Below are 13,737 nucleotides of genomic sequence, written 5' to 3' on the forward strand. Positions count from 1 at the left end.
ATTTTAGTGTATGACTATGTATAATTTTTTTATACATAATTATAATTTAGTAGATAAGTTGAAAACGCGCAATAATATGTAAAAAAATCATTGTAAGAATTATATAATAAACATATTGCTTTAAATTGTTTACTTATTTTACATAAAAAAAATATAAAAATAATATTGAAATCCTTTAAATGCACCATTTTATGAATCGCTAAAAGCTGCAGATCTTGCTCGGTTTCTGCCGACAATCTGATGTCAAGTCATGTTAGCAGATTCTGCTCGGTTTCTGCTATCAATCTGCTATAAGATTCTGTGAGCAGGCTTTGCTAGCAGATCGTAAGCCTAATGCGAACATAACAGATGCCAATTTGCTCGCAACTTTTTAGTATATCTGTTGCCAATCTGCTGGCATATTGCGCGCATTTTGCTTACTGGGTTGACATTAACGCGTGTCTAGCGCTTACAGCGAAATCTCTTATTTCCGATGTTTTCGAAAATTTGGAACCGCTCCCGTGCTCGAACAAAAATAATCAGTGCAACTTCGACTAAACCATCTTTTTCTCAACCAGTGACGTGTTTATTAAACATACATAGAGAAAATTTGGCCTGACATACATGACAACATTATTAGCCTACTCCAACTGAAAGAAACTGTTAATCTCCCAATTTATCACAAGAATAATCTACTTAAAGCCATCAAAAATGTAGAGAACAAATTAAGATTTTTTGACAAAAAGACTGCTGAAACCATCCAAACGCAATTCATTCTAAATTGTTTTACTTCTAACCATAAAATTAACAAATTAGAAAAGAAACTTTTATAGATACAAACAAACAACTCTATTCCGAAAGAAACACCCTGAAATATTGTTTAGGCGGGCGGATAATATCAATTCTATCTCTATTGATTATTCTCTATATAACTAACTTATATTTATCAATAAAATATATTTTTCCATAAGTACTGCAATTTTTATTGCAATTAGTTTTACAAACATAGTCTTACAGATACTTATGACATATTTGTTTTACTCACAGTTATAGATACTATTAACAGATACATCAAAGACCTTTACAGATCTTAAAAAAACCTTTTACCTTACACATATTTACGATCGTACGCACAATTACGATTCACGCATTGTAAAGATACATCATGTAAAACACGTATTAAAAAAATTATTGCTTCTTACTTAATAGCACATGTATCTTTTTGATCATGCACGAAAGAGCAATTGCACTTTTCCAATAACATAATTCACTAAGATTTTCACTATTTCGCAATTGTTGTAAATACAATAGATTATGCCAAAATAAAATAGATACAACGTCGTGATGTGGACACCGTACATTCTGAAACAAACGTGTGAAATATGAAGAACAACTACAAAAACAAATGTTTAGACTGTTGCACATTCAAGAACAAAGCACGTATTTTGAACAACAGACATAAATGTAAACACCGTTAACTTTTTCTTTTTTTGTCATACAATTATTCATTCAAAACCAGAGAATGTTTAGTTTTTTCTTAAGAAGACGTGACTGAAAAGACAAAAAATTTTCTAGGGCTCGACAAATGGAATTTAAATAAAGTAAGTGTAATACAAAAAAGACTCACACTTTTTGATGACGACGGGCTTTTGGCAAAGTAGATAAATCTTCTTTCATATAGTATTGCCGTAATCCAAGAATTATATCCATGGTGTATTTGTCTTCATCAGGATGAAGAATTGCAATGGGAAATAGTTTTTGATCTGCTGGTGATTGTTTGTTGGCTATTGCAATCCCCTTATCGTTACAAAATTTCCAATTCTTCGTGGTAAAATATTGCAATACTTCAAGACCGACAGAAATTCGCTTTTGAATTCTGTCCATACTATTCGCGAAAGAATACAAAAAGAAATCAAACATAAAAATATCACAATTTTACCACATATCATATCTTACAAGAGGATTTCAATAATTTTGCTTATGATGATTTACAGTACAATTTTAATTATTTTGCGCGTTGAGAACAGATTCTTTCTACAAATTATTAAAAATTTTTTTCTTCGAGTTAGCACTCATCTGGTAAGAAAAGACAAAAGATATATGTTTCTCATTCTTTTAGAATAAAAGTAGACTGCACACTACGAGTTGCGCAGTTTCTCAAGAATATGATACTCAAGAAATTTATCAATAACGAGAAGAGCTATTGGCTCGTTCATAAATGAGAAGTCAAAATTGTAATACTCAATATTAGTAAAGTTACTATATGTTACTGTATGTAAGTTTATGTAATAGATATACAAACATTTTAATGAAATATATAAAAAAATACTTACAAAACTTACTATCTTTTCTGTTGAAACATCAACATATGAAATATGAATATAACATATAAGTAGAATGTAATATAATTGTTATATAATTACAGAAATGTTATATAAAAGTTATATTGTCATTACCAGCTAATAACAAGCAATATAATAGATATATAACATAATTATATTACATTTATAAAATAAAGTTACATAACATCGATGTTAATAAAGTATAACAGCTGTTATATTACGTATATTACGCTGGTACTTCTATGTTATATAGAAGTTATATTCTGTTTGCTAGAAAAAGATAGAAGAAGTAAAGCAAATAAGGTATTTAAGATACATACTGCAGAAAAACAAAGGAGCAGAGAAACATGTGGTGGAAAGAATGAGAAGAGCGGTGATCGCGATGAAGCAAACTTAGAGCATCGGAGAAAGACTATACAAAGAGAACTCCAGAAGAAGGATGAAAATGTACGAGTTGGTGGGCAGTGTGGCATTATACGTCGCAGAGATATGGGGGTGGAAGAAGAAAGAAAGATTGGACAAAGTGACGAGAAAATACATAAAGTGGATATTAAGATTGGATAGAAGAACGCCAAACTATATTGTAAAAGAGGAGACAAAAATGAAGGAATTAAGACTAGAGGCTATACAAAGAGCGAGAAAATATGAAGAGAAAACACGGCAATCGAAAAAGAAGTTAGTGGTAGAGTGCATGAAAGAAATAGAGAGAGGGGAAAAAAGTAGGTGAGAGAAATGGAGAAAAGAAGTGATGCAAGACGTGGGTATTAGCAAGGAGGAGTTAAAAGAAAAGAGAGAGAGAGAGGAGATGAAGGAGATATGCAAGAAATAGTAGAGAGAATATAGTAGAGAGAATAAAACAGAAAGATAAGGAGGAAAGAAGGAAAGAGATAGAGGAATCGAGGTACAACGTCAGCTACAGAAACGCAATAACCAAGGTTGGGTAGTGTCTAGTTAAAAAGATAAAAGTTAAGTTAAAAAGTTAAAAAGTTAAATATATTTAACTTTATCTAGTTACATTTTTAGACTCTTATCTTTTAACTTTATTTAGTTATATTTTATCGGTAACTAGTAACTTTTTATTTCAACTTTCTTGAATCTACTATAGCCATAAGATTTTTTATTTGTTTGCATACAAAACGGAACATATTTCTCTCGTCGTATGATCATAATTAATTTTACATGTTTATAGGCCGAAAAATTCGACCAATCACAAAGCTCAGAATGATTCGTTTTATATGCGAATAAATTCGTACGTGTTCGAGAATTGAGCCAATAAACGCTGGTCGTAAAATCCAACGCAATTCACGTAATCCTCAGTGTTTACGATTATAAGACGTTTATAAGATGCGTTCCGTTTCATATACGCGCATTTGTCCATAGTAAACATTATGTATAGTATATAGATCATGTGCGCATATGCAAAAAAACGGAATGTTCATAGCATGCTGCAGCAAAAAAGGGGATACGCACAACAGCTGACAACAGCAGGGGTATGTTCCAAAATCCTACTTTGGTTACCAAAAACTATAGTACACGTGACGTGAAATATAGCATTTTTTCCATTATATGTAAGATTAAAACACTGTAAATGTTTGTAATTATTTGTAAGACCAGAGAGAAACCTGAGAGCGGCCATCCTAATGTAATTTTTTACGACGGTTTCAGCCGCTGGTTTTAGCCGTATTTCCACAAAAGTGGAACTCAAAGGCCGTTCTACATTAAACGCAAGTGGCAGATCTCGTGGAATTGACCAATTGCAGAGTCAAATTAGCCAATCGACCACCGTGATTGATCAGTTCCACGAGATCTGCGACTTGCGTTTAATGTAAAACGGCCTTTGAATTCCACTTTTGTGGAAATACGGCTAAAATCAGCGGCTGAAACCGTCGTAAAAAATTACAATAGGATGGCCGCTCTCAGGTTTCTCTCTGGTAAGAATAAAACACTAAAATCATGAAAAAAAATTTAACTTTTAACTTGTTAATTTTTTTTTTTATTAACCTAACTTTTAATCAAGTAATTTCATTATGGATTACCTTATGTCTTAACTAAATAAATTTTTTAAGACCTTTAACTGTAACTTAACTTAAATAAAAAAAAATTTAACTTACCCAACCTTGGCAATAACAGAAGAAGTACCGGCATACTTAAGAGAAAAGAAAAGTAAGAAAGAAAGGACAAAGATAGCAAAATACAGATGCGGAAACGAAATGAAGAGGAATCAACAGTGGCTAACAGAGGAGAAAAGGATGTGCAGAATATGCGGAGTCAAAATAGAGAATATAACACATGTATTGAAAAACTGCGACAAAACGAAAAACGAAATATCAGAAAAAGAGTTCTTAAGAGAAACTGGGAAAAGCTGTGAAGTAACGAGGAGAATTGATGAAATAAAGAAAGAAAAAGGAATTGAAGATAAGAAAGAGATAGAAGGGGAAGAAAGAAGAACAAAGAAAGAAGAATACCAAAAAAACAGCGATAAATAGAGGATAACCAGAGTGATATTAAATGCAAGGACAGTACAAACTGTGAGTGACAAGAAAGAGGAAAAGCAATATTAGAAGAATAAGAACAGTGATTTCATAACATACATATATAGTAGTTAGTTAGTAGTATTAGCGGTATTATTTAAAATATGATAAAAGATGCTAAAAGATGTCACAAGACGTTAAAATATCCAAAATGTTAAAAGGTTAAAATGTTACTATGTTAATATGTTAAAATGAAAATGAAAGTTATTTCGGGTCAAATGTAAAACTGTAAAAATGTAAAAATGTAAAATGTAAAATGTAAAATGTAAAATGTAAAATGTAAAATGTAAAATGTAAAGTAACCGGAAGCCATCCAAAGCAGAAAGGCAAGGATTAAACTTAATAAATAAATAAAATAAATAATTATTGAAATATATAAAAAGATACTTCAAAAAAAAACTTACAATCTTTTCTGTCGAAATATCAACATGAGAAAGTCGATTAAATACGCAGGAATGATGTGAAAGAAAAAGACAAATAAGTTGTGCACATATTTGTTGGTACGTATAGCACCATCCGGATACCAAACTTGTCCTTCAAAAGGATAATCATAAATGATTTTCCTGCCTTTCTCTAACATTTCACCCCATGTAATGGGCCTTACATTTCCCTGCGTTATGTTGTACACAGGTATACTTTTTGATCTGTTCACATCAATACTTATACTTTATTTGTTGTTTAGATGCAATATAAAAAAAAGCATTTAATGAAACAAAATAAAAGTATGTACTTTATTTTGCTGGTACCAATCATGTATGAGAAGACAATTAACCAATTAATTGCAATGTCGACTGGAATAATTTCGGCATAGTAAGTTGGTGTGCAATGTATCGATCTAATAACACCTTTGCCTACGCCGACAATTATGCCTCCAATTCCATTTAAAGTATCAACCCATCCTGGCACTGGCTCCAATAAAATAGGACATACTGCGCAACATAACAATTTTTAAATTTGATTGCTCAGAGTTTCTTGCAAAATATTAGTTCTTATTAAACATTGCGATAATTACCGATGGAAGGTCTAGCAATAATACACGGAAGATTAGGGTATTCATTGGCCACCAATGTTTCCGTAAGTTGTTTTGAATACGTGTAACAATTTGGATGCGAACCTAATAATCTGTAAATACAAATGTATATAAAAAATAAATATTTTTTAAAAATATATAATAAGAAAATACTACTACAATAGAAAAGTATTCTAGTATAGTTTTTACATATCATTTTTAATGTTATAAAAAGTTAATTACTTAGGTGTAATAAAATCGATAGCTTCTTCGTCCAGCCATTCAACGAGTCTCATGATATCATGAGGATCATGAGGAGAATCGTAGATATGTTCGCCAAGTTCGTCTTGATCGACATGACAATAAGCCGTACTTAAATGTACGAAAACTTGCAAGTGTTTCATTTGTTTTGCCAACTTTAATACTGTGTGTGTAGACATCTTTTAAAATTAAATTAAACATGTCGTATATACTCAGATTGTTACAAAAAATATAAAACTTTTGCAGTTTAAAGTTGTATATTAATTATATCAAGTATTTATTTGTATAATTAGTTCTTGGACACACACATTTAATTATTTTAATATTTGTTATAGGGAAATTAAAAGTACAGAAAATAATAAACAAAACTTAAAAAAATAATATTAATACACCTTGCTGCTACGGTGAATACTGATATTTATGATAGTTATAATAATCTACCGTGTTCATTTTGATAGAGTCTTTCATTTTCGCCTCCATTCTAAGACTCGCGGCTAAATGAAATACTACATTTACTTCCTGTATCAAACACTCGCGCTGTACGGTAGTAAGACCTAAATTATCTGATAATATATCGCCATTTAGTGGTATTACTTTCTTAAAAATTTGTGGTTTCTGTTCGTGTAGTCTTCGAAATAACTGTAAAAATATTAGTTAAATAAAAAACCGTGCAATTAATAAGTTTATATAAATAATTTTGAAGTTCTTGTAAAAAATATGTGTACAAAAAAACAAGATTAATTTAAAAATAGCAAAAAAGCCATTTTTGAATATTTGATACGTATAATTGCGAAACATTTATACGAGACAGTTATTTATCTATTTGGTTTTAATTTATTTTTTCGCAAAATTTGTAGTTTAAATATATCTACTTCATACATAAAAACAATGTCTTACTGGTATGTTGAACATATCCTTAAATCGATTTTCCCAACTGCGGCCTTTCTTATCTCGCATGAGGATATAGATTTTACTGAGATCAGAGCAGCTGTACAGTAATTTTTCCATGAGAACTTTGCCCATAAAACCGGAAGCGCCGGTAATAAAAATGATTTTATCCTTGTAGAAGGACTGAATTTCAGATCTCGATTCGTCCATAATCTTGAATTGTCACAAGAGTTTTCTGTGCATGTTATGTGTACAGAGTGTTCCGTAAGTGCCGTACAATTTCTTGTTGGAAATTAGAGTGGGTTATATTGAATGAAAAAGTTCGTAATCATTTTTCGAGATTTGCAATAATTATTGAGATCTCAATTAATAAAGATTTACGAGTGAGCATGCATCGGGCTGTCTTACGGCGCGACATTCCGGCGCCAGTGTTCTCAGTTTTGACTTTTTTGCAGCATGCTGAAGCGGTGAACAGGATGCGCACTACAGCAGTAAGTTTATGCAGGTAAAACTCGCTGCTGTTGTGCGCATTTTTTCCACCACTTCAGCATGCTGTAAAGGGCCGTCTACAAAGGAAGTAGGCAGTATAGAGTAAGAAGTAAGGTTCTTGGAGTTATATCAGTTTTGTCTATACAAGTAATTGTTTTGCGGTTTATAACACTCGTCTTTCATTAGCTAACAGTAAGGCAATAGGCAATGCGAAATAAAATCTACTCATTCCGTTATTCTCGTTGTTACTTCACCGTAAAATAGTTTACTCTCTACTCTTACTGTTTTAGTATCTTCATTGTAGACTGGCTCTTATGATGCACATTTATTTGCAAATCTTTATTAATTAAGATTTCGGTAATTATTACGAATCTTGGCAAAGAACTGTTTGACTCAATATAATCTTCTCTATCTGCTCACAAGAGATTGAACGGCAATTACGGAACATCTTGAATATTGTGGTCTGATTTTTCGATAATTTAGAGATTATTGACTAACAAGATCAGAATCACGTGCTATTCTGCGTTAAAAAAAGTAACCAAAGATTAAAAAGAAAATACACTATACATTTCTGCAGAATCCTTCTTCCAAAAGCTACCAAGTTTTAAAAACATTCTTTTTTTTCACCAATTTAATTTTTTAATTCGTTCTTTTTAAATTTTATTTTGTCTCTTATAATTTATGTTTTTAAAATATATAATGTCATGAAAATTATAAAACATTAAATTAAAAAATTATTTTCTACTTACAGTCTTTCTATTGTAACACTTATTTCTGCAAACAACTTAAATAAAATAACAAACAAGTAGATTACCAAAAGAATTGTGTTGTAATTGTAATCGTACGTTTATTGTCGAGTTTGGCAGATACTAGCAAACTGAGTGAAGTATTCTTTCTACTGGTGTATTTATACGATTTTGTTCTATATTGCACGTAATTGTTCAATAATTACATAGTCTTTCGTGGAAAAAATTATCAATTTAAAAATCTTGATTTAGTTTTTTATTGTACATTTACATCGTACGATATACGTAAGAAAATCATTTACATAATAGGTATAATTTTATGCATATATAATCATATCGAAACATGATGCGATGCAATTATAACAATGAATTATTTATTCTTGCACTTTCAATATAGTTTATGATATATTATAAAATAAAATTGGATACATGGTATTAAAAACACCTTGAAACTTTATTGAAGTAAGTAAATTGAGTGTGGAGTTTTATGCGTTAAAACCTCGAGTTTTTTATAGATTAGAAAAAATTTTCTCATGATTGAGCAGCATTGATATCATCGTAAATGGAAGAATTACGCATACAAGCACAGATCCGTCTGTGTTGCGACGTCACGCTCGGCTGTGACGCTAGTATGTAATTATAAGTACAAAAACATTATTTCTATTTTTTCTTTCTACCAAGCCAAAGTCCAAGCAAGATTGCGTTTATGTTGTTTGTAAATACTTAAAATGTGTGTGAGTTAATTTCCCTAAAAATAAAGTGTTATATAATATATTATAAAGAACGTTTAATACGTATATTTTTGTATAGTTCAAGTATATGAGTTTATTTTAAGTTTTACGTATTATAGAAAAATATAAATATCTACTGGATAACTACTGGATGTGTTTGGAGAATATCTATCTTGTCTGTTATTTATATTGAATATTGATTTTTTGCAGGACATCTTATGTTACATATGTTCTCTGGAAATTGGTAACATAGTTACAAAAGATACTATTATTTTTTTCATAACTAAACTTTTCTTATATACATTCAAAATACATCTAAAAGACAATAGAATGTCCTCTGAATCTTCTCTGAATGTTTTTTTAAAATGCCGCACGGCATTTTATATTTTAAATACATACCAGATACATAAAATATAAAATGTTACTATACAGCAAACATGAAATAATACGTATAAATCATATACCTGATATATGTTTAAAAGAGTACTGGACACTAACTATAGAAATCTGTAAATCGACGTTTTAGAAACCTAAATTTCTCTCATTTCTAATTTTGTGTACTGCATTACATGAACAATGCTTCTACAGAAGCAAATAAATATTAAAAACTACACAATGCTCTTGAAAATGAGTACCTAGTCAACACAAACATCACAAAGATTACTAAAAGAAGTCTTTTTTAAGATTTCTTTCAGACCTTTAAATATGATCTCTTGATGATATTCGATATAAGAACTCTACGATGAAAGCTCTTAAAGATGTCTTAAATAAGAAGTCAATTTTTTGATATCTGAAAGAATCCTCTTTCTGTTTTCTTACAGGCTTCTTAATTAAGACCACTTAAGAGGATGCTGGACCGTCCTGTTTTACTTTCATGTCGTAGTTCAAAAGTTTTGTAAACACTACTTAGTAAACAATTTGTTCGCAATTTGCCAGCAATCTGGCAGCAATGTTTAGGAAAAATATTCAGCAAATTGGCATCAACTGAGTCCGCATTAGGCTTCGATTTTTGCCAAAGCTTGTCAACAAATAGTAACAGCAAATTGCTACCAAAACCCGGGCAAAGCTTGGTAACATAACTTGAGATCAAATTGACGCCAAATATGAAGCAAGATTTGCGCAACACGATTTGATAGCAAACTGACATTTATAATATAATAAAATAATATAATATAATAAAAAATGCTTTAGATTCTTCATTTATGTTCTCGAATAAGTTTTCTTGGTTATTCTCTATGTCTTAGTATTACCTTGAAGAAAAAATCCATTGTGTTAGAAATTACCTCGACTGTGAATTCGAACCTGAAACCTGGGAACCTTCTGATTACCAAGCGGGCACTCTATCAACTTAGCCATTGAAACTTTCGCAATCAATTACTTTAAAACTAATATGTTAATGGCATTCAGTGATATTGTTATTAATTCTAAATAAAACTATTTGTTCCTAAGTAAATCAGCGAATTTTTAACTGTTTCCTAGGAAAACTAATTTGTTACTGACACCTAACTTTAAGAGAGTCATTTTTTCACTGCAAATCAGTGATATTATCACTAAATCAATTAGTGAAATTTTAAGTAATTCTATTAGAAGAATGAAGTTTGGAGTTAATACTTAATCGCTTTTCATATCTGTTTAGGAAAATTCAATTATGTATTTATAAACGATAAATATTGCGTACATGCATAATCTAAGTCATATATATTTGATGATATAGAAATATTTTTAAATTATTTAAAATTAAATCTTAAACAGACAATGAATTGTTGTAAAAAGTATAAATATTAAATAATTTCACATAGATGTCATTTTACTATTTATATAATTATTGTCAATGTAATATTCAAATGTAAACATATTTTTATATATATTATGTGTATAAAGATTATATGTATATATATACAGGGTGTCTGATAATGACTGTATAACCGCTCGTAGGCAGGTAGAAGGGATTATTCTGAGTCAAAAAGTCCTGAACCATTTTTTTCTATTACATATGATAAAGGAGTAATTATTGAATAAAGTAAGCCAATCAGCGCCGACCTTTAGCCGAACGTACTTCAGTGAGCCGCGCAAAGCGCTCACGTACATCAGGCGCGTCTGCGTCTAGCTTGGCGCCCTACGATTGCAATATTCTTGTGCCTGCACTTGCGATCTCTCAGCTTGAAGCAATTATTACAATTTACCATTTCTGATTTTAAAATTTATTATTGTATAAATATATTGAAAAGGACCGGAACTACGGTCGGAACGTTTGTAACATTTTAATAATAAATTCATAACTTTCTGACACATTAAAAACCGTATTTAAACTCCAATCGGCCTATATTTTTTACCTTAGAAGTAATTTAATAATAAATTAATCTATAACCTTACAATATTCCAAAAATATTCTTGATATATCACCGCAACATTACTGTGATATATTATCGTAATATTACTGAGATGCGATTCGGCGGACATTTTAATATTACTGTGATATTACAATAATATTACTATGGAGGAGGAAAGGATGTGTAAAATATGCGGAGTCGAAATAGAGGACCTAACACATGTACTGAAGAAGTGCGAAAAAACGAAAGAAGAAATATCAGAAGAAGAGTTTCTAAGCGAAGATGGGAAAGGCTGTGAAGTAATGAGGAGAATAGATGAAATAAGGAAAGAAAAAGAAAAAGAAAAAGAAAAAGAAATGGAAGATAAGAAAGAGAAAGAAGGGGAGGAAAGAAGAGAAAAGAAAAAGAATGAAAAGGACCAAAGAAGCAGAGATATACAGGGGTTAAAAACAGAGTGATATTAAGAGCAAGGACAGTATGAACTGCGGGTGATGAGAAAGGGGAAAAGCAATACTAGAATTAGGAATAAGAACAGTGATAATTAACAGTATTATGTGAAATTAGAAATTAATTATTAATTATTAATTAATTAATTAATTATTACTACACTATATTACTATACTAAGGAGTTATATATTATAATAAATTAAATTATCTGTATCACAGGTGATATATGCGTTAAAACGTTAAAATGTTAGTACGTTAAAGTGAAAACGAAAATGAAAGTTATTAAGATATATAGAGATAAAAATGTAACTAGAGATAAAATGTAAGAAGTGAAATGTAAAGTGTAAAGCAACCGGAAGCCATTCAAAGCCGAAAGGCATGGATTAAGTTTAATAAATAATAAAAATAATAATATTACTATGATATTTCTACTATAGAATGTAATATTGCAATCGAAAAACAATATTACTGTGATATTGCAGTAATATTACGTGCTATGTGAATAAGTAAATATAATATAATTGGACATTTGCTTTACATAACTTTTTTTTGAATCGTAAATAACAACACTTTATAATTTATTGAATATGTCAAAATTTGTGCCGACCAAAGTGTTTTTGCGGGGAAGCGTTTTTTGACGTGTAAACTGCTGCTTCAACGGGAGAAAAGAAAAGGTTTTTTGCATCAAATTGTCACCGGTGATAAAAAATAGATCCATTACGACAATCCGAAGCGCAGAAAATCATGGGTTAAGCCCGGCCAACCATCAACATCAGTGGCACAGCCGAATATCCATGGGTCTAAGCTCCTGCTCTGTATTTGGTGGGATCAGAGAGGTGTGATTTATTATGAACTGCTGAAACCGAATAAAACCATAACTAGGGATCGCTACCGACTACAATTGATGCGCTTGAGCCGTGCATTGAAAGAAAAACGGCCGGAATACTCCAAAAGACACGACAAAGTCATTTGGCTGCACGACGATGCTCGACCGCACGTCGCAAGACCGGTACAAACCTACCTAAAAACACTTAAATAGAAAGTCCTACCCCATTCGCCGTATTCTTCAGATGTTGCTCCTTCTGATTACCATTTGTTTCGTTCGATGGCTCATAGCCTATCTGAGCAGAAGTTCACTTCTTACGAAGATTGTCAAAAATAGGTTGATTCGTGGATTCCCAGACGGCACAATGATGTATTTAAGATGTCTTGAAGATATTTCACAGAGACTTTGAATGTGCAAAAGATATCTCGTCGAGACATTTTCGAACGAGTAATGATGTTCAAATAATATCTCAGGGATATGCCTGAGACTGCTAATGTCTACATCAAAAACATGCAAATGATATCTCTTGCAAAAGTTTTAAAAATGAGGGGAAGTTCGAGATTTCACTCGAATTAGTTTTTGAAAGCCTGATACCGCTCGCCGATCAACCGATGAACTCCATTAAAAGGGACCGGACCTGAAAAATCCTAAGGTGATTAGTGAGATTTGAACTCGATATATCTCCGCAAGCCCATATCCGCAGCCCCTGCACTCAGTCCGCGAGACCACTTGCTTCTTACTAAATTATAATTGTTTTTATCTACTTATTCTTAAGCTATTTTACACATTTTGTTTATTATTTATTTTAATTATTATTTAATAAAAATATTGCAGTGCAATGTGTAAATTGCAACTTGAGAATTGATTTTCATATCTCGCGCAAAATATATTGTGCGAAGATTTGTGATATCATCAATAAATTATGTAAAGATGATTGTATGTAGTTTCAAGAATTTTCAAAGAACAAATGAATATTGGCTATTGAATCAATAACACTGTTGTTGGAGTGTATATATTTAAATCCGGTTTTTAACAATTAAGTAGCATAAACGCTTTCGACCTTGTATTAGGTCCTTTTCAAATACATTTAAATTTCTTAGATAAAATACGTCGCTCAATGCTGATCGAGAATATCCGCATAGGCCATCCCGACCAACA

At 31.1% G+C, this 13,737-nt stretch overlaps 2 protein-coding genes across 6 annotated transcripts in view; both read right to left on the reverse strand.

Annotated features, from left to right (window-relative positions):
• Window positions 1-962: 962 nt before the first annotated feature.
• On the reverse strand, window positions 963-8,372 carry LOC109858165 (putative fatty acyl-CoA reductase CG5065). 5 transcript variants are annotated; one of them, XM_020435182.1, is made up of 9 exons: window positions 8,314-8,372; window positions 7,020-7,223; window positions 6,564-6,761; window positions 6,105-6,301; window positions 5,865-5,974; window positions 5,583-5,781; window positions 5,257-5,511; window positions 1,607-1,864; window positions 963-1,341 (listed from the first exon to the last, which is right to left on the reverse strand). In XM_020435182.1, the coding sequence occupies exons 2-9, from the start codon at window positions 7,218-7,220 to the stop codon at window positions 1,206-1,208; spliced, it is 1,554 nt and encodes a 517-aa protein (XP_020290771.1). In that variant the 5' UTR covers window positions 7,221-7,223; window positions 8,314-8,372; the 3' UTR covers window positions 963-1,205. The 5 variants fall into 5 exon arrangements, with proteins under 5 accessions (XP_020290771.1, XP_020290772.1, XP_020290766.1 ...); XM_020435183.1 differs by having other exon boundaries at window positions 5,257-5,496; window positions 8,249-8,366; XM_020435177.1 differs by having other exon boundaries at window positions 8,249-8,366.
• Window positions 7,986-13,737, reverse strand: part of LOC109858179 (putative fatty acyl-CoA reductase CG5065) — an 11,738-nt gene continuing 5,986 nt past the window's right edge. Inside the window, exon 4 of the mRNA XM_020435203.1 lies at window positions 7,986-8,019. Within this exon, the coding sequence (XP_020290792.1) occupies window positions 7,986-8,019 (34 nt within the window). The remainder of the gene's footprint in view (window positions 8,020-13,737) is intronic.

The sequence above is a fragment of the Pseudomyrmex gracilis genome, unplaced genomic scaffold, assembly GCF_002006095.1.
Source record: "Pseudomyrmex gracilis isolate BER0280 unplaced genomic scaffold, ASM200609v1 scaffold_191, whole genome shotgun sequence".
Lineage (NCBI taxonomy): Eukaryota > Metazoa > Arthropoda > Insecta > Hymenoptera > Formicidae > Pseudomyrmex > Pseudomyrmex gracilis.

What these genes read in the sequence shown, in the direction of transcription:
- LOC109858165 (XM_020435182.1), bottom strand. Translation starts at nt 7,220, where the DNA reads ATGGACGAATCGAGATCTGAAATTCAGTCCTTCTACAAGGATAAAATC. An exon ending in AGGATATGTTCAACATACCA is followed by an intron (nt 6,762 to 7,019) that starts GTAAGACATTGT and finishes ATATTTTTACAG; the next exon opens with TTATTTCGAAGACTACACGA. An exon ending in ATTGGTACCAGCAAAATAAA is followed by an intron (nt 5,512 to 5,582) that starts GTACATACTTTT and finishes ATAAAGTATAAG; the next exon opens with TATTGATGTGAACAGATCAA.